The 18,777-nt window shown below is 62.4% G+C and overlaps 3 protein-coding genes and 1 non-coding gene across 8 annotated transcripts; 2 read left to right on the top strand and 2 right to left on the bottom strand.

Annotated features, from left to right (window-relative positions):
- Positions 1 to 512: 512 nt before the first annotated feature.
- MCRIP2 (MAPK regulated corepressor interacting protein 2) lies at positions 513 to 5,697 on the bottom strand. The gene is made up of 5 exons (XM_043456173.1): positions 5,526 to 5,697; positions 5,303 to 5,417; positions 1,460 to 1,587; positions 1,127 to 1,228; positions 513 to 901 (listed from the first exon to the last, which is right to left on the bottom strand). The coding sequence occupies exons 1-5, from the start codon at positions 5,575 to 5,577 to the stop codon at positions 831 to 833; spliced, it is 468 nt and encodes a 155-aa protein (XP_043312108.1). The 5' UTR covers positions 5,578 to 5,697; the 3' UTR covers positions 513 to 830.
- Positions 5,698 to 12,373: 6,676 nt separating this feature from the next.
- On the top strand, positions 12,374 to 12,444 carry TRNAG-CCC. Its single transcript has one exon. It is a non-coding gene; the product is annotated as a tRNA-Gly (tRNA).
- Positions 12,445 to 12,821: 377 nt separating this feature from the next.
- Positions 12,822 to 14,557, top strand: METTL26 (methyltransferase like 26). 5 transcript variants are annotated; one of them, XM_043456169.1, is made up of 6 exons: positions 12,827 to 13,177; positions 13,264 to 13,501; positions 13,660 to 13,719; positions 14,045 to 14,112; positions 14,202 to 14,280; positions 14,360 to 14,557. In XM_043456169.1, exons 1-6 carry the CDS (start codon positions 12,981 to 12,983, stop codon positions 14,405 to 14,407), a joined length of 690 nt encoding a protein of 229 aa, XP_043312104.1. In that variant the 5' UTR covers positions 12,827 to 12,980; the 3' UTR covers positions 14,408 to 14,557. The 5 variants fall into 5 exon arrangements, with proteins under 5 accessions (XP_043312102.1, XP_043312107.1, XP_043312104.1 ...); XM_043456171.1 differs by having other exon boundaries at positions 12,832 to 13,177; positions 13,339 to 13,501; XM_043456167.1 differs by lacking the exon at positions 14,045 to 14,112 and having other exon boundaries at positions 12,822 to 13,177.
- Positions 14,558 to 14,895: 338 nt separating this feature from the next.
- WFIKKN1 (WAP, follistatin/kazal, immunoglobulin, kunitz and netrin domain containing 1) lies at positions 14,896 to 18,648 on the bottom strand. Its single transcript, XM_043455731.1, has 2 exons — positions 17,348 to 18,648; positions 14,896 to 16,473 (listed from the first exon to the last, which is right to left on the bottom strand). Exons 1-2 carry the CDS (start codon positions 17,516 to 17,518, stop codon positions 14,992 to 14,994), a joined length of 1,653 nt encoding a protein of 550 aa, XP_043311666.1. The 5' UTR covers positions 17,519 to 18,648; the 3' UTR covers positions 14,896 to 14,991.
- Positions 18,649 to 18,777: the final 129 nt, after the last annotated feature.

Raw genomic sequence — 18,777 nt, 5'->3', positions numbered from 1 at the left:
CATGCAGCCCAGAAATCCTGACCGCACTTGGCGGGGGTGGTCCTCCCCTCCCCTGCTGCTGCCTAGCCCTCTGGAGACACTTATGTCAGCCGCCGGCCCCACAGGACCCCGAAGGCTCCCCGCCAGACCTGGGGGGTTCAGATACGACAGCAGGCATCCTGAAACCTGACCCCAATTCTGGGTGGCTGAGACCCCATCTCAGGGTCAGTTAAGTAACATCTCTGGATCTTGAGAGCAGGTTTCGACACCCGACAATGATTACAGGGAGAGGAAGGGGGCATGGGTGTCAGTGGGGGGTTGGCTGGCATTTACAGACGTCTATGCAAAATGACCTGGCCCAAGACACAGGAAGGCAGCTGGGCAGGAGGCTAGGTGCCAAAGTTGGACAGAGCTTCAGCTGTGGGGAAAGGAGGCTACAGAGCAAGTCGTGCCGGGCCTGGGTCCCGGACATGAGCACCTCTCTCTCCCCCACCCACTCCCCATAGCCCACCGAGTCAGGGCCTCTCCAAAAGGCAGTTTCTCAACTTTATTAGCCTGGAGCTCCTCTCTGCCAGCCCCACGGGCTGGTCCCCGGGCACAGTGAGCAGGACTGAGGTCAGACAGTTTCAACCCCTGGCCCCCGGCAGCCTGGAACAGCTGGGCCAAGGGGTCAGCAGGGGCAAAAGTCCAAATGCTGGCACTTCAGGTGTGGCCGGCGCCTGGCCAGGCCCAGAGTGAAGCACGGCCTGCCTCAGCAGGTAGACAGGGCGCCGTGGTCCTCTCCTGGCAGAGGGTCCAGCGTGGGGCAGGGCCAGGCCCTGCACAAGACAGCCTTCCTTCCAAAGCTGTGACTAGGAGCAGTTGGTGATCCTGGCCAGGAACTGCTGTGCCCACCACTCGTCCAGGTCGATGGGCACGAAGTCTGTGGAGAAACAGAAGGCTGGGCAGTGACACACCTTCCTGGCAGACCAGTGTGCATCCCACCTCCAGCTGGCCACAAGCCCCTCACCCAGATCCCAGCTATAGCAGACACTGGGAAGAGTGGATCAGGTTCCATTCCTCGCCCCACCCCCTTGGGGCTAGAACCTGGCTGAGCCAGGTCAGGGGTAGAGGGGGGGTTGCTCCTTGCGGGTGGGGGAGGGCTCACTCTGCAGCCGGGGGTTGGGGGTCCTCTCCACATACTGCACAGGCCTTGGCCCGCTCTCACCGGCCGGGCCACCACCCAGCTGCTGCTCCACTTGCTGCCAGGCTGTGGGGAGAGGACGGTCAGACTGAGCCAGGCCCCTGGCACCCTCCCACACCAGTGGCTAGCCTGGACCCCTGCCCAGAGCTGGGAACGGGAACGGGCAGCCTGCTGGACGGTCACAGGATAGACGGGCCCAGAGCCCAGGTACGTCCCAGCCCTCCAGCAACTTCAAGTTCAGGTTACAGTGGGAAGGGGACCAGTGGCCTGGGCCACTCCCTCGGGCCTCAGCATTACCTTCTGACACAAATCGGACGTTCTCCTCGTGGGCCAGTGTGTAGGGCTCCTGGGTTCCCTCGAAGGATGGGGACGTGGCAGGCGGCCGGCGGCCATTCACCCGATTGAACACGAGCCTCGGCCCTGGACTGTGGGAAGGCGAGGAGACACTCAGCCACATTCCCAGGCCAGGTGCTACCTGGCAGAGTTCCTGGAGCAGCCGCAGGCCACCCTGCCCCACAGGCCAGGCCCAGTCAGGGCACGTCCTGAACCGCAGGGCAGCTGTGGGCTGCAGCCAGTGGCCGAGGCCTTTCTCCTGCAGACCTACACCCAACAGCTCAGCTCAGACCTGCAGCCCCTGGCCCTGAGGCAGGTCTAAGGCTGCAGACAGGCTCTGTGTCCCCAGATCCCCGCAGAGCCCCATGCTCAAGGCACACAGACGGCCCCCCATGGGTCTCTCAGGAACCTCCACTGCCACCTGCCTCCCACCTCCCCACTGACGGGCCAGGCCTCCAGCAGCCCAGGTTCTGACCTGAGTGAACAGGTTTTCCGGCCCTACCCCGCCCCCACCCCGCCCCCACCCCGCCCCCAGGTACAGTTCTTGGTCACTTTCTCCCCCACAGAAGCCTCTTCATCTCAAATGCCCCCAGGATGGAAGGAAGGACCCGAACGAGAGCAGGTGGACTTTGCCCTTCGCAGCTGCCCCGGCCCCAGAGACAGCTCCTGGTCTGGCTAGACAGTGCCAAGTGCTGAGTGGGCCATCTTGAGTGGGGAGGGCGACCGTGGCCTTGGTCCACCCCTGCAGCTTCCAGGCAAGGACCGTGCTCTTGCCCACAGGGCAGGAATGCTGAGTGCGGAGATGGCCCTGGGTGCTGGAGCCTGGCCTGGTGGGCATTCAATGTCCAAGTGGCCACTGGGCCCACCCCGGCCAGCCGGGCCCAGGGCATGGATGGTCTGCCCTGGCCGGAGGCAGCTGGCCCAGCCCTGCACACATGAAGCCCGGGACAGGGCCGTGGAGAGAGCGGGGCCCACACCTACAGCAGGAGGTGGGAGCCGGGAGTCCTGGGCTGCACGTGCCACTCCGCCAGGCACTCGCGGTCCCGCCGGCCTGCTCGCCATCCTGGGCTCAGGTGCCCCACCGCCGCGCGGGGTTCCTCCTCAGCTGAGAGGGGCACTAAAATAAAGAGGAGCATCCTGAGGGGCACCAGTCCCACCAGCTCCAGGCTGGCAGGTCGGGTGGCCACAGAGAACGTGGAGGGGCAGGGCTGCTCCCAGGCTTGAGCGATACCAACCAGAGGGCGTGGATGTCTGTCCTCAAGTGGGACAGCCCCTCGCCTGCCTGCTAACCTTACCCCTGCAAGGCCACAAACACCAGGAAAGTTGGAGACTGAGCATCCAAGAAGGAAAAAAAGAATTGCAGTCAAAGGCTACGAACTGCCAAGTACTTAAGAGAGTGGTTTCCCTGGTGGCTCAGTGGTAAAGAATCCACCTGCAATGCAGGAGACCCAGATTCAATCCCTGGAGGAGGATCCCCTGGAGAAGGAAATGGCAACCCACTCCAGTATCCTTGCCTGGAGAGCCCAGTCCATGGGGCCACAAAAGTCAGACATGACTTAGTGACTCAACCACCAGAGGGTGGCCTGGCTGGGGCTGAGAAGGGGCTCAGGCTGGCACCTGCCCGCCCCCTGCTGGCAGTTACATAAGGTGGCTCCGTGGGCCCTCTGGAGGAAAGGGCACTGCTCCCCTGTGCGCCTATGGTCGAGTCTGGTGCCACCCCCACCTCCACCCTCGTGCCAGCGCCCAGGGTCACGGTCCACTGGCAGGCCCTGCCCACGGCAGCAGCGGCTCTGGACTCCCTGCTCAGGCCCTGCCAACTAGGGCCTCCTCTTCATCCCCTTCACTATCCTCCAATGTAGGCCACACACCTATTTTCAGCCCAGACTCAAGAGAGAAGTGACCTGTCCAGGGTCACACGTGGTGAGTGGACAGCAGCATCAGAACCGTATACGTGTCTGAGCCCTAAGCCCATGAGGCAGTGCAGCTCCCAAGTCGCCTCCCCCATCAGCCTGCATCCCCTGCACCATCAGCTGGTCACAGGGTTCCATTTGCTCTTCTCCCCGAAAGCAGGTCTTACTCTCTCTGGCTCAGAGGGAGAGAGCTGATCAAGAGGCCCAGACTCACACAGCCTGTTCACCACCATGGGCAGCCTAGACCCAAGCCCAGTCAGGGGCCGACGCTTGGGGCACCCGCGGTGCGCCAGGCACAGAGCACCCCCAGTGGCTCAGACTCCTCCTTCCCCGGCAAGCCTGGCTGAGGACGGGTGGACCGGAAGTCTGGGTGGAGTGATTTTGGTGGGCTCCCCCCCCCCAGAAGTTTCAGAAGCAAGGCTGGGGGTCCCTGTGTGGGAGACCCGTAGGTGCTCTGGCCTCCCAGTAGGGGCTCGCCCCTGAGGCTGGGAGGGGACTGGCTCAGGGAAGGAGTGACTTCAGAGGGAAGGGGGGACGGCACGACCAGCACAATCTGCGTTCCTGCTGCCCCCCTGCCAGACGGGATTGCGGAGGCGGGGGCTGAGCACCAGCACCCCCGACCGACCGGGACCTGGCTGGCTGCAGCCCCTTGTCTCTTCCATCTCTCCCAGGACCCTGCACACACCGCACGCTTCCTCCCCCACTCCCTGGCAAAGGTGCATGGAGAAAGCACAAGCTTCTCCAGGTAAGACAGTGGGGGCTTCCTGCCTGGGTGACTGGGCCTGAAGCCAACACACCTGTGCCTCATTTCCCTCCCTGGGGGGGCAGGGCGGCTGAGGACCAGACTGACGTCACAAGGCAGGGTCACAGCACAGTGTGCCCCGGGACACGCCCCCGAAGGCACCCATCTCCCCAGGAGGTGCTTGTGGTCCTCACAGGACCAGCCTCAGAGTGTCAGCGTGCTCCCAGCAGGAGGCCGCCGGAAAGGGCCTCAGCCTACGCGGGTCTCACAGGCTGCCCCTACCTGTGGCATCTCAGGCCGGTACTGAGGGGGAGGGCAGGTCGAGGGCGCGCAGCAACACAGCCCCCAGCTCTTACCAACCCGGAGGTCATCTGTCCTCAACTAGAGAAGAAATCCCAAGGCTTGTCAGTGCTGCCCCCACCCACCCACCCACAGCCCACAGGAGCCTCAGGCCTGTGTGGCCTAGACCAAGCCCTGGGCCCTGAGCCTGCAGAGAATAAGTAAGACCAGAGACAGGACCCAAGCCAAAAAGTTACAGGTTCAGTCCCGGAGGTGGAGGCTCTGACCTCCTGGGCACAGTGACTTGGGGGCCACAGTGGTTCAACTGAGGCTCCCAGCAAAACTGCTGGTCAGGAAAGGCAGAAAAGCGCCGGTGGGGGCTCGGGGAGAAGGCGGAGGAGAGCAGCGGCCTGGCAGGGCCGGAGGGAACCACGTGCACCTCTCCCCCGCTGCTCGGCCAGCTCGGGGCTGGCAGCCTCCGGCGGCGGCCGCTCCCGCCCTCCGGGGCGAGTCCGCGGCAGCTCCTTTCAAAGCTTGGCCTTCGCCGCCCAAGGTCGGCCCGGGCACCTGACTCAGCCGCCTGGAGCCCCTAAAATCCAGAAGCCGGTCGGCTTCCTCCCGACGCTGGGTGCATGAGGCCCCAGGGCTCGGAGGTGTGTCACGCACCCCCAGCCCAATCCCCTCCGACCCAGCCAGGTGCCAGGTGAGGCGGAAGCGCGGAGTCGCGGTTGCGAGCCGCAGGCGGGCCGGGTCGCCGGGCTCCGCCCCCTCCGCGCCCGCCGGGAGCATGTGGCCCGGGCTCCGCTAACCTTTCCCCAAGGTCACCCTCGCGGCCCCGCGGCGGCCGGCGGGGGAGGGGAGGGCCGCGCGTCTCACCTCGACAGGGGCCAGGGGCCCGGCGGCTGTGCCCGCGGGTGCTGCGGGATCGGCGCGGAATGCCGGCATTTCAGGAGCTCGCCGAGCCTGCTCTCCACCTGCTGCTGCGTCGGACCTGCGGGCACCGGGAGCGCGCGTCAGCCGCCGGCGCCGCGCCGGGGGCGGGCAGCATGTGCGGACCCCCGCCCGCCCCCTCCCTGCCTTGCCCGCCCCCGCCGCGCACCTGTGCGCCGCTGCGCGACCAGCTTGCTGGGTCCCTTGGTGATGGTGTACATGGTGCGGAGGGGCCGCAGCGCGCCCGCGCCCTCCGCGCCCTCCCCGCCCGCCGGCCCGCGGCCAGATCTCGCGCCCTCCGCCCGGCTGGCACTCGGCTGGCGCCGAGGGCGCGGCCCCTTTAACAGGCGGCCGGCGCCGCGGGGAGGGGGCGGGCCCGCCGCACACCCCCGGACCTTAAAGGGCCCGCGCCGAGGCTCGCGGCAGGGGTGGTGCTCGAGCCTTGGGGAAACTGGCGGGACCTCCCGGAGAGGTCTGAGGGCGGAGTTTAAGCAAGTTTCGCAGGGCCTGGGCCGCCGTTCGCCACTGGAGGAGGCTCGGGGGGCGGGGAGGGGGGCACGGGCACCCAGATGTGGCGAGGCTCTGGCTCAGGCCCTCGTGGGGTCGGCGGTGGTGTCCCAGGAGCCGAAGCGTTGACAGGCGCTGGGAAAGATCTGTGTGTTCCCTGGAAGCAAGGGTGTCCCCACGCACCGCACGTCGGAGACCCTCCGCCACGGTGCCTGGGCCGGCCTGGGCCACTGCTGTTCACTCACACGCGACTGAGGGGGGTCAAAGATGAGAACAGCGGGTCGGCCCCCGGGTTTGGGCAGAGACATGGCACCCTGGGGATCTCCATTTCACCCCACACGGGACAGGAGCAGGGTACCGTCTGCCACGTGTGCGTCTGCAGACCCCAGGGAGGCGGGAGGGAGGCTCCCAGGGTGGAGCACCCTGGGTGCTGGAGGGTGCAGAAGGCAAGTGAAGGAGTCCAGCTTGCCTGTCATCCCGCGCGGGAGAAAGAGCACTTACTCCTCCACCCCCCAGGCACTGGGGTCCCGACTCAAGACATACTGCAGTGCCTCAAGAGGAACCAGACCTGCCTTCAGGGGAGGGGTCTGGGCGCTGGGCCCTAGCCTGCCCGGGCTCCAGCCACACGGCTCCTTCCCGGGGGTGAGGTGGACCTGCCCCCCTCCCACAAGGCCTTTGAGCTGAGAGGGGAGAGCATGCCCAGGGCATGAGCACAGCCCCCACGCTCAGCCACGCTCGGCCCCCTTTCCATCCTTGGGGCCCATCTCCCGCCCCTCCCCCCAGCTGTGTCAAGGCCAGCATGGTCCTGCGTCATCTGTGCTGGCGGCCCTGGCCTGTTCAGTGGCCTCGAGCACAATGCCAACCCACGCTGGGGAGACTTTGAAGGGTGAGGGGCCTAGGGGTGGGGAGGGTCTCTTCCAGAAGGCAAATGCTCTGGGCAGGAGGAGCCAGGCCCCGGGGCTGACACGGAGCTAAGCGCTCCTCCTCTCATGGACACCCCCTCAGGCCAGCGTGGAGAGGACCCTGCTGATGGGCAGGCAGGCTTGGCCTTGATGGTGGGCAAGGCTGCTATACCCTAATGTCCCAGCCCTGCCCCTGGCCCTTGTCTGAGGTCAAAGGTTGGGTCCAGAGCCCTTGGAAAGACTCCAGGAGAAAGCCACAGAAGAGGAATGGTCCTGCCAAGCGAGAGGGGAGGGGGTGCAGGACAGGCTGGGGGCAGGGGGGTGAAGGAACCCAGAGGGCCCCCAAAGACACTGAGCTGGGGGAGCAGGCAGCCAGGGGGAAGAAGGCCAGGTTGCAGGGGGCAGGCAGCACAGCCCTGACACCTGTGTGCTGGAGGGCAGGGCCTATCTCCTCACCCCCACCGCCACCCAGGGGCCTTCCCAGACTCCCTGCTGCCAGAACTCAGCCTGAGCACCTGACCCACCCTGACTTGGGGACAGAGCCAGGAGGCACGGGGAGGGCCCAGCCTGAGCTGGGAGAGGTCGGGGTCTAGTCGGTCTGCGACCAAGAGCTCAGGTTGGTTCTCCAGTTGGGGTAGGAAGCCTGGCCAGTCTGGCCTTGCCTGGACTACCCTGTCCATGACAGTGAGCAACCTGCTAAGCCCCCAGAGACAGCGTCTTGCAGCCGGCAAACATTCCCTATTGTCAGAGAGGCTGGGAACCCAGCCCAGAGTCAGTCACAGGCAGCTGAATGGGAGGCAGGAGCCTCACCCAGCACCCGGCCACAAGCCCAGAAACGTCTGGAGCCACACAGAGAACATGGGCGTCATAACAAGGAGGTACCTTTACCTTACTGACTACAGTTAACCCTAATGAAGACATTAGGGTTTTTCTCTTCTTTGCTGTTGTTTAGTCACTCAGTTGTGTCTGATTCTTTGCAACCCCATGGACTTTAGCCCACCAGGCTCCTCTGTCTCTGGGATTCTCCAGGCAAGAATACTAGAGTGGGATGCCATGCCCTCCTCCAGGGGTTCTTCCCAACCCAGAGATAAAACCCACGTCTCCTGCATTGGCAGGCAGATTCTCTACCGCTGAGCTACTGGGGAAGCACTTCTCTTCTGCGTGTGTTAGTTGCTCAGTCGTGTCCAACTCTTTGTGACCCCATGGACTATAGCCTGCCAGGCCCCTCTGTCCATGAAATTCTCCAGGCAAGCATATTACAGTGGGTTGCCGGTTCCTGCTCTAGACTTTCTCTTCTAAAAGGCTCTAAATATGATACTGAAATTTCGTATTAGAGGAGAAAGTTTAAGTTTTCAGCCATCCTCAGTCACTTTGCAGATCTAAAGTTCATGCCCTCACCAACCCAGACTGGAGGATGGGCTTCTGCCAACAAAGCGTGGGCAGTGGCCCCAGGAAAAGCTCTGGCAGGTGCTCCCGTACCTGCCACCAAGTGTCGAGGGACTGCCCACCCCTTTTTGTTTGTTTGGCTGCAGCTTGTAGGATCTTAGTTTCTTAATCGGAGATTGAGCCCCGGTCCCGGGAGTGAGAGCACCGAATCCTAACCACTGGACTGCCAGGGAATTCCCAGGGCTTGCCCATTCCCACACCCAAGTACAGTGAGTTGAACAGTGGCCCCTCAAAGAAACACCACCTGGAACCTCAGAAAATGACCTTCTTTTAATGGTCTTTGCAGATATAATTAAAGCAAGGGATTTGAGATAAGGTCATCCCAGATGAGAGAGGGCCCTAAAATCTAGTGAAGCCTGTCCTTGGGAAAGGAGAGAGTCGTATCCTCCCATTGTGTGAAAAATGTATAAATCCTAATCCTATAAATCCTGTATAAATCCTAATGTCAAATTGGTTCATAGTGCTTGTCAGGTCTACTCTAGCCTTCTACGTGTCTATTCATCCTATTAATTTTTTAAATTCTACTAATTTCTAAGAGTTTGATGTTGAAACTCCAACTAAAAATCTTACTTTACTTAAGAAAATAATTGTCATATATAGTGGAACTTTATATTTTCCAAGTATCCTGTAAATGTGTTATCATACTTTTATAACTTAAAAAAGAAAAAAAAAATTTTAAATAAAGATAAAAAGGAGAGGGATATTAGGACACAGAGAGACCCAGAGGAGAGATGGCAGAGAGGCGGCCACAAGCCCGGGAGTGCCTGGAGCCTCAGAGGAGCAGGAAGCTGTGCTGATGAAAGAGCTTCCGGTAGGGCCGACGGGGAGCCGACATCTTTATTCTGGACTTCTGGCCTGCAGAACTGTGAGAAAGGAAACTGTTGTTTGGAGCCACCACACTTTGGAGTAATTTGTCACTGTAGCTCTGGAAAATCAATATACTGAGAGAATCAGTAGTGGGTGAGCACCCGGGGTACACACTGCAGGGCTTGGGAGGGAGCTCAGCAGGTGGTGGGCGCCTGGGCATGGACCCCAGGAAGGACGCTGGACGCCGCTGTTGGCTCTGGACATCATGAGGCGGCAGGAGTAGCCGAGAGGGCCCTTCTGGCTCCAACAGTAACCCTCAGGACACAACCTCAGGAGGGAGCACTAGTGCAGGCCCAGGCATGGGACGCTTCCAGGGGTCCGATGTTGAGCATCTCTTGGGGGGCTTCAGAGTCTGACATACATCGGGGACTTTATGGAAAGTGTGTGCCCACACATGTTCACACAGCTCCCAGGTGCTCCCATGCAAGCATTCACACACGCATGCGTGCTCATACTGCAGTGAAGCCCATTGCTCTGCTCTGTCCACTGCTTCTGCCTCTGCCCCAGGCTCTGAGCCTGATGAGGGTGGAGGGAGGGCAGGTGTCAGTTCACACAGAATCCAGCCCAGAGGGATGAAAGGCAGGCAGAGAGCAACTTGAGGTCAAGGACTGTTAAATGGAAGACGTTGCTGGGCATGTGGGCAGCACATACAACATGAAGGCTCCCTCCCTCCTACAGGACACACCTCTGACAAAGAGTTTGGGCTTTTCTTACTAAGCAATCCTCTAGTTCTCTTTGGACCCCAACTGGGTATCCTACAATCTAAGTGGATTCTAACTCCAGCCACCCAGTGCTCACACAGATCCATAGGCTCAGGGCTCAGTCCCACAACACAACAGGCAAGAATACTGGAGTGGGTTGCCATCCCCTTTTCCAGGGGATCTTCCTGACCCAGGGATCAAACCAGTGTCTCCAGCAGCTCCTGCATTACAGGTGGATTTGTGACTAACCAGCTAGCTGTAAATCAGGGTCCTGTAACTTGCCAGAATGACTCACAGAACTCAGGGGAGCATTTTGCTTACCTTATTGGTTTACCACAAAGGACACGACTTGGGAACAGATGCCCGGGGAAGGTGTGGGAAGTGGTGCGGAGCGCCACACTCTCCCCAGGAGCCACCCTCTCAGCCCTCCACGTTCACTGACTGGAAGCTCCCTGACCCCCTCCGTTTGGGGTTTGAGTGGAGGTCCATCACATGGGCAGGACTGGTTAATCCTGGACCATTGGAGATTAGCTGTGTCTCCAGCCCCCATCCCAGGAGGTCAGAGGTCAGGAGCGGGACTGAAGTTTCCCCTGGCAACCGCCCCCCCCCCCACTCCTCCTGACTTGTCACCTGTCCGGTGTGAACCCAGGTGACATTGAAAGGGGCTTGTTATGCATAACAGATGCTCCTCTCACCCTTTCCTTCAGGAAATCCCAGGGTTTTAAGAGTTCTATTCAGAAATCAGGATGAAGACCAAATATCCATTTCTTTCTTTTTTTTTTTTAAGTTTCTTTGACTGCTCTGTGTCTGGGTGTTTGTTGCCACACAGGGGATCTTTGATTTTCATTGCAGTATGCACGCTTTTTAGTTGTGGCATGTGAGACCTAGTTCATTGACCAGGGATGATGGCTCAGAGGTAAAGAATGTGCCTCCTGAGTGCAGGAGACGGGGTTCAGTCCCTGGGTTAGGAAGATCCCCTGGAGAAGAGCATGGCAACCCACACCAGTATTCTTGCCTGGAGAATCCCATGGACAGAGGAGCCTGGCCAGGCTACAGTCCATGGGGTCACAAAAAGTTGACTGAGCGACTAACACTTTCTTTCCCATTGGGAGTGAGGAGTCTTAGCCACTGGACTACCAAAGAAGGCCCTGTATTTTTTATTGTATGATAACATCACAGGATAGCCCAGGAATGCCAGGAAGCTTTGTGCCTCTTGAGTGGGCAAGGAAGCTGAGGGGCCTGGGTGGAGAGGCCCCAGCTGGCCACTGACCATCACAGGTAGGGGGCAGAGATTCACATTGAGGGACACCTCTTGTCCACTTGGAGACGCAGAAAATACCCAGAAAACCAGGCATGCGTATGTTGCTCAGTTGTGTCGCCTCCTGCACTGTCCATGGAATTTTCCAGGTAAGAATCCTGGAGTTGGTTGCCATTTCCTACTCCAGGGGATCTATCCCGACTCAGGGATTGACCCCATGTGTCTTGCATCTCTTGCATTGACAGTGCTGATTCTTTACCACTGGCACCACCTGGGAAGCCCCAGCAAACCAGAACTTAAGGCAGAAGTGAGTCAGGTAATGAAAGCTTATGAATGAGAAAGTCGGCTAAGAAAAGTGTGGTACCGCTGAATGCTAAGGGGCTGTCTGGAGGCCGGCCCACTGAGTGAAAGCTTTTCCAGGGGCCTTGTGTTCACACTGGCCAACCCTACACCACCTCTTAGCCCTAAGAGGCAAGGCTGTCCTTCCCTTCTGACCGCATTCATACCGTAGTCTCTGGTCCCACTCTGCATGCCCCCAAGAGAGCAACCCCATACTAAAGCCCGGTCAGCGCCATTCGTAGAGCTTCTTGTCAGAGCGACCCTGGGTGTGTCGGGGGGGGGGCGGGGGGCAGGGAGCGTTTCGCGCAAGAAAAATCGCCAAGCAAAGGAGATCAGCTAGACCTGAGAGTTGAGCGCTGCCTCACGCCTGCTAAGAGGGCCCTTTCCGAGACACGGGTCCCGAGACAACCAGGGAAGAGCGATCGAACACACAAACCGGCCCCCGACGAGACTCAGAGGTCACCGACCCCTCAACACCCGTGAACCCCGGGTTTGCGCTGCTTATCTCAAGGCCACAGAGACCCCTGAGCAGTACAGGTTCGCCTCCGCAGGCGGCCCGCCCCTTCTGGGGCCGTGCCCCGCCTACCGCAGGGAGCTCCGCCCTGTGCCACCACCCACCGCAGGGAGCTCCGCCCCGCTGCCCCGCCCACCCGCGGCTCCGCTCAGACAGGAACCTAGTCCAACCGCGAAGGCCCTCCCATGGCCCGGTACCCACAACTTCCGGAATGCCGCGGTTGCTATGGTTTCCACGGCGCCAGTTCGAATCCAGTCGGCCAGAAACCGCGTCCCTCATCGCCGCTCCTTCCCCTGGAGTGCTGGGTGCCTGAGGGACTCGGCGGGACCCCGGCTTTCACGCCCCCCGCCCCTCAAGTCCAGTGCTCTCAGCCCTGCTGCTCGCGCCGCAGCGACGCCTGCGCTCTGACGACTTCGTCTGGGGCTGAGCGGCGGCGCTTGCGTCACAATCTCCTAAGTCTCGCGGACACAGTCGCAGTCAGCCGCGCCGCTGGTGTAGTGGTATCATGCAAGATTCCCATTCTTGCGACCCGGGTTCGATTCCCGGGCGGCGCAGGTTGCGATTCAAGTTTTTTTTCCCTCTCAGCCCCCCAAACTCCCGAGGGATTTAATTAAAAGAAAAGAAAGCCAGACAAGGGGAAGGAATCCATTCCAGTGAGACACGAATGAGACAATTTCGGGGTAACAAGCACTATGAAAAAGTGCTAGGACAGCCACGGGCACCGGGTGCTGAGCCAATGGACGCCTGTAAACTAACGACCCAAGCTTGCCCCCGGTTCCCGTCCCGAGGCCGCGGCTCGCGGTGGGCCTCTCGGGACTGCGGTGCCTTTAAGGCGCGGCGCGTGGCCTCCTGGGAATTGTAGTCCGTGGAGAGGGAAGGCCAATTGCAACGCGGCCAGGCCACAGCCCCCGCCCCCTCGCGGTGCCTGACTACCACTCCCGACGGGCCCCGCGGCTCTGGAATACCACTCGCGACTGGCGCCGCGGCGTCGGACTACCACTGCTGAAGGGGCCGCGGTGCCTGACTACCGCCCCCGACGCTCCCGGCTGTGCCAAACTCGCGAAGGCGCTCTCCGCGGGAGGCTGGAAAGATGCTGATTGCGGAGGCCGCAGAGCGGAACAAGGAGCCCATCCTGCAGGTGTTGCGGCAGTACGTGGACTCGGCCCAGCGCGGCGTCCGCGTGCTGGAAGTGGCCTCGGGCTCGGGCCAGCATATAGCCCACTTTGCGCGAGCCTTCCCCCATGCAGAATGGCAGCCGTCCGACGTGGACCAGCGCTGCCTGGACAGGTGCGGCGGGAAGGTGGGACCCTGCGGATGAAAGTGGGCCCCGTCCTTCTGCCCTGGGACACCCCCGCTATTGTGGTTCCTCTAAGCCTCCCCCAAGCAGGATTGCAGGGGCTCAGAAAAGGCTGCACAGGCCACCCCCACCACGGGCTGTCCTCCCGCAGCATCTTGGCCACCACTCAGGCCCACGGGCTGCCCAACGTGAAGGCCCCGATGTACCTGGACGTGACCTGGGATTGGAAACAGTGGGGCGGGATCTTGCCGCAGTCGCTGGACCTGCTGCTCTGCATCAACTTGAGCCACATCAGCCCCCTGAGTTGCACTGAGGTCTGTGGGAGCGTGGGTGAGCCACCCAGGGGCCACCCACCTGCGCCACGTGGGGAGGGAGCGGAATGCCGGATCTGCCCTGTATCAGCGATGGGGACTCAGGCCTGGGAAGGTCCCGGGAAAGCTCCTCATTGCTGTCCTGCCTCCCCCCTCCGCAGGGCCTGTTCAGAGCAGCAGGACACCTGCTCAAACCCAAGGCTGTGCTCATCGCCTATGGGGTGAGTGCTTCTGCCTGAGATGGGCCTCCCCAGGCAGGCAACCTTGGCCATCTGGGCCTTTCTGGACTGCCTTCTCTTGGTATTTTCAGTTGCCTTTCCCTCCAGCTTCCTGTCCGCACTGAAGCACACCCAAGCCCTCTGCTCTCCAACACTCCCCTGTCACTTGCCCTTGCTCAGCACTGTCCTCCACTGTCCCCTGTCTGGGGGCATCGAGGGGTGTGTCCTTTCCATTCTGTGGGTGCCATCCTGTGAGTGTGCACCGTGCCTGGCTGGGGACGGCTGAGCCTGTGGACAGTGGGCAGAACCGTGTCACCAATCTCCACAGGCCTATGCTGTCAACGGGAAGATTTCTCCCCAGAGTAACGTGGACTTTGACCTGACTCTCAGATGCAGGTCAGAGCTGGGTGGGTAGGGGGCTTGGCTGGGGGGCAGGTGGGTCGAATGACCCCCAGGCCACGACCCCGCTTCCTCTCCTCATGCAGAAACCCCGAATGGGGGCTACGGGACACCTCCCTTCTCAAGGACCTGGGCCAGGCCAGCGGCCTGCTCCTGGAGAGGATGGTAGGTGGCGAGGACTATGGTCGCGGGCAGCCTCCCTGGGGACCAGGAGCAGCTTCTCTAGCCCAAGTATCTCCCCTAGGTGGACATGCCAGCCAACAACAAGTGCCTAATTTTCCGGAAACAGTAACTCCTTCTTCCACGATGCCTGTGTTCCTGGTCAAAGCCTCTGCCACCCTGGGCCAGACTGCGGGGTGTGACCCTGCCCAGACTGGGGATTCTTGACCAGTGGTCACAGGGCTGCTGAGAACCTGAGAATAAAGTCTTTCCTGCTGCCCCACTGCTGGTATCTCCCATGTCATCTCCTGGGAGCACCCGTGCAGGGTGCCTGTGGGCAGTCTCTGTCTCTGAGGTTTCCATACTGGGCACAGGAGGGGTCTGGCCTGTGGGTCAGGACTCCCGGGCATCCTGGACTCTGCTGCTCCCGTCGACCAGTGAGGGGACGAGGGAGAAAAGCCCCAGGAATGCTGAGGCAGGACTGAGCGGACTGCCTGGTCCTCTTGCTGGGGGGAGGTGGCACCCACCTCCCAGGCTGCTCACTGGTGCTCCCTCCCGATCTCAGAGCAGAGCCACGTGCGCATGTCGGGGCCGGGCCCCCAGCACCCACAGGCCATGAGGTCCAGGACTTTTATTATCCAGGCAGAGGGCGAGGGTGTGGGGAGGGCGGGGCCTAGCAGGTTGGTGGGGAGCTGGGGCCGTGGGTTGGTGGGCAGGCTAGTCCTGGAAGCGGTTGAGCAGCTCGCAGGCCTTCCTTTCTAGCAGCTCAGTGATCTTCTTGACGCGCTTCTCACTGGCGGTGCGCACATAGCTGCCCGCGTCCAGCATGGCCACGCCGTCACGCACCTCGCCCATGATGACCAGTGGGCCGTCGCCGGCCGTCACGTTGGGGCAGGGGCAGGCTCGGTCCACACCGACCAGCGTCACCTCCAGGTACTTGGTGCCCAGGAGCCGGAGGCCCATCTTGTCGTCCTTGAGCACCTCGTCCAGCGCCACGCGTGCGATGCCGCCGCCGCCCGCCTCAGGCTCCTCCAGCACCTCGGTGAGGCGCCCCACGATGGCGAAGTCGCTGCGGCACAGGCTGAGCGCCAGCTTGCTGCGGAGCCGGCAGGCCCGGCAGGGCGGCGTGCGCGGCACCGGGCAGGCGTGCTCGCAGCTCTCGCGGCTCTCAAAGTTGTTGCCGTTGCCCTCGCAGCCGCTGTACTCGAAGGGGTGGCAGTGCTGCAGCAGCGGGCTGTAGGCCCAGCGTGGCTCCCAGCCCTGGCAGGGGCCCTGCACGGCCGGCAGCGCGCAGGCGTCCCCGGGGTCACGGGCGCACGCCTGCTGGCACGCCTCATAGGTCTCAAAGCCCTGGGCACCCCCAGCACAGCTGCCCACGGGGAAGGTCATGCAGCCGCGCCGCTGCGGGTCAAAGTGCCAGAGGACCCGGCCAGACGGGGGGCCGACACAGGCCTGCGTGCTGGGCAGGCACTGGGCCGGGGCGGTGGCAGCCTCGTGGGCCCCAGCCCTGGCTGGATCCCGCTGGACCACGGACAGCGGGAAGTCGGCACGCAGCAGGCCAGCGGCGTTGCGCGCCGTGCACGTGTAGAGGCCGGCGTCCTCGGGCCGGGCGTTGTAAAGCACCAGCTGCCCAATGCTGGTGACCACCACGTTTCCGTACATCTGGTCTGGCCGCATGATCAGGTTCTCCCGCTGGTCACTCTGCTTCTCCCAGGTCACGGCGGGGGGCGGGCGGCCGCTGACGTCGCAGTGGAGGCTGGCTGTGCCCCCCACATATACTGCCTGCGGGGAGGGGCTGTTGTAGAGGGCGGGCGGCACTGGGGCATCCCCGGGTGTGGGGTGGGCGGTGGTCTCGGGGGGCCTGGGGCTGCTGGGTGGCCAGCTGAGGACGTGCTTGCAGGGCACGACGTGCAGGCGCAGGCCGCGCAGGCAGGCCTCGGCGTCCATGTAGCAGCGGTTGTAGTAGGTGAGGCCATCCGAGGCGCAGGTGAAGCTGGGCTCCTTCTCGCAGCGGTCCCGGCAGCGGCACACCGGCTGCCCGTCCCAGATGTCGCAGTCGGAGCCCTGCTGTGCACACACGAAGCCCTCACACGAGGCCGCCAGCCTGGGTGCGGCCGGGCCGCCGTCAGGGAAGCGGGCAGCCACGCAGCTCTGCAGCCCACACACGTTGGTACAGCACTTCTCGGTGGCCGCACAGTCCTGGGGGGCGGGGGGCACAGCTCAGCGGGCACCTGAATGCTCCCTCCCGCCCAGCCCCAACATGCCCAGCTTGGGCAGGGGAGGCCTGCTGCCCCTCCTTTCGTCAGTGTCCTCCGGAGCCGAGCAGGTTTGCTCTCCATCTGGGGGTGAGCCGCAACTGTCAGCAGCCCCTCACAGGTCACCTTGCTGAACCTCACTGAGCCCCCAGACCCTTGGCCCCCAAAGCAGGTGGTTGTTACTCCCATCGTACAGATGAGGACACGAAGGCCTGGGGAGGACGTACAATGTTCTTCAGGCCACTGCAGTGCTGTGGAGTCAGGCTGCAGGGACAGCACATTCAAACAGGGCCCTGGCCTCTGCCTTGCTGGGCCCAAGAACAGATAGTTTCAGGGCGGAGGTGGGCAGGTCTGAGGACTGAGAAATGAAAGTCACTCAGTCGTGTCCGATTCTTTGTGACCCCATGGACTATACCGTCCATGAATTTCTCCAGGCCTTGATAATGCAGTGGGTAGCCATTCCCTTCTCCAGGGGATCCTCCCAACACAGGGAATCGAACCCAGGCCTCCCACATTGCAGGCAGACTCTTTACCAGCTGAGTCACCAGGGAAGCCCATTCAATCTTCAGACACGTGAAGGCAGCATCTGGGCGTGTCTGTCCCCAGGGCCCTTCACCTGGAGCTCAGTGTGAAGAGTGGGGAGCCCCAAGAGAAAAATGACCTCCAGGGTCAAGGGTGGCTGGGTCCTCTGCAGTGCAGGCAAGGCCTGGGGCAGGGGTGAGGTCTGGGCTCCTCCGGCGCCGACCGACCAGACACCCTGGGCCCCCCAGGAGCTGGCCTCCCCAACAGCCGGGCTGGTGGGGACTGCCGGTGCTCACCTGATCTCCGACGCACTCTCGCTCACAGGTGCTCTGCGCGTCCACCCACAGGTTGGGGCTGAGCTGGTTGGGGCACAGCCCCGGGTGGCCCCCAGGCCCCGGCGGCAGGCTGGCCCCCAGAGTCAGCCCAGCCAGGAGCAACAGCGGCAGGAGCGGCCTCAGGGCCGGCATGAGGACCGCGGGCCCACAGGGTGGGGGGTGTGGCCACTAGCCCCTCCTCAGACCCTGCTGAGCCCCACGCCCTGCAGGCATCCACCCTCCCAGACCTGCGATCGGTGCCCCTGTTGTCTGCCCTGGGCTCCCCTGTGCCCAGGTCGGAGCCCACAGCAGACGCTGGCCTCGGACGGGGTAGAGCAGAGTCCGTGCATGTGGCACCGGCCCCTCCCCCGCCTGGCCCCTCTGGTCAGCTCAGGGCAGGGGGCGGGGAGACGGGAGGAAGGCCGGGGAGGGGCTGGCGCTCAGGAGCAGAGACACTGGCGACGAGGGTCACCAAGGGGCGGAGAAGGGCGGCTCTGGCCAGAGAGGGGAGGGGGGACTGCTGTAACCGGAGCCCCTCCTCCCTCCAGGCCCTGGGATCAAAGCTGCCCTGCAGGAGGGGGCAGGGCTGGCCAGCCCCTTCCCCAGAGCAGGCCGCCCCCTGGGAGTGACCGTGTCCAGGCAGAGCTGCAGGGGCTCCGCATCCAGCCCAGGCACCATGGGGTTCTACACCCTTCCCAGCGGAGCCTCTTCCCCTGCTCCTTCCTACAGGCATGCTGGAGAGGGGCATTCGCAGCACAAAGGTACCTGGGGGGTGGTGTTGCCTGGGCTTGCTCTGGTGGTGGTGGGGGGTAGCTGATGTAGGACAGAACTCTTCCATTTAGGGGACCCCCACCCCCACCCAGGCACCCAACCCCTGGTCCAGGCTTCTCCTCAACTGGCTAACAGTGGGTGCCAGCAAAGGGGAGTCCTAATCACATGAGTCGTGGACACTAGACAGGCTGAGTGTTTACTTGGACTGACTTGAGACTCAGTTGCCATGTGTCGCCCTACGTGGGGCCGTGCAGTCCTGAGAGAGACCAAGGGCATCTAGGAGCACCCTGAGAAGAGTCCCAGGAGAGCTTAAGAACAGTCAGGACCCAAAGGCCATGGCCCGTCCCCTACAGGCCCCGTGACAGGGAGTCACCCTCCCGGCAGGCAGAAAGCCCCTCATGGGCAGGGGCAGATCAGGGCCCAGGGGCTGGACTACCCACTTTGAGACCTACAGGAAAACATCCTGCCGCCCTGCGTCTGACCTGCTGACTTCAGAGGCAGGGTCCCAAGAGCCTGGTCTGGTCCAAACACCAGGAGACACCCCAGGTACGGAGGACTGAGGACAAAGCAGCCGTCTGCAGTGCCATCTACCACCCAGCCCAGCCCGTTAGAGCCAGACCTTCATTCCTTCCCAATGAAGC

This window comes from Cervus canadensis, chromosome 32, assembly GCF_019320065.1.
Source record: "Cervus canadensis isolate Bull #8, Minnesota chromosome 32, ASM1932006v1, whole genome shotgun sequence".
Classification (NCBI taxonomy): domain Eukaryota; kingdom Metazoa; phylum Chordata; class Mammalia; order Artiodactyla; family Cervidae; genus Cervus; species Cervus canadensis.
Note: the sequence above shows the minus strand (reverse complement) of the source record. Positions and strands in the feature narration are given on the sequence as shown.

What these genes read in the sequence shown, in the direction of transcription:
- MCRIP2 (XM_043456173.1), bottom strand. Translation starts at nt 5,577, where the DNA reads ATGTACACCATCACCAAGGGACCCAGCAAGCTGGTCGCGCAGCGGCGC. An exon ending in CGTCCGATTTGTGTCAGAAG is followed by an intron (nt 1,229 to 1,459) that starts GTAATGCTGAGG and finishes CTCTCCCCACAG; the next exon opens with CCTGGCAGCAAGTGGAGCAG. An exon ending in CCCCAACCCCCGGCTGCAGA is followed by an intron (nt 902 to 1,126) that starts GTGAGCCCTCCC and finishes GTTTCTCCACAG; the next exon opens with ACTTCGTGCCCATCGACCTG.
- METTL26 (XM_043456167.1), top strand. Translation starts at nt 12,981, where the DNA reads ATGCTGATTGCGGAGGCCGCAGAGCGGAACAAGGAGCCCATCCTGCAG. An exon ending in GCCCCCTGAGTTGCACTGAG is followed by an intron (nt 13,502 to 13,659) that starts GTCTGTGGGAGC and finishes CCCCCTCCGCAG; the next exon opens with GGCCTGTTCAGAGCAGCAGG. An exon ending in CTGTGCTCATCGCCTATGGG is followed by an intron (nt 13,720 to 14,201) that starts GTGAGTGCTTCT and finishes CTCCTCATGCAG; the next exon opens with AAACCCCGAATGGGGGCTAC.
- WFIKKN1 (XM_043455731.1), bottom strand. Translation starts at nt 17,518, where the DNA reads ATGCCGGCCCTGAGGCCGCTCCTGCCGCTGTTGCTCCTGGCTGGGCTG. An exon ending in GAGAGTGCGTCGGAGATCAG is followed by an intron (nt 16,474 to 17,347) that starts GTGAGCACCGGC and finishes CCCGCCCCCCAG; the next exon opens with GACTGTGCGGCCACCGAGAA.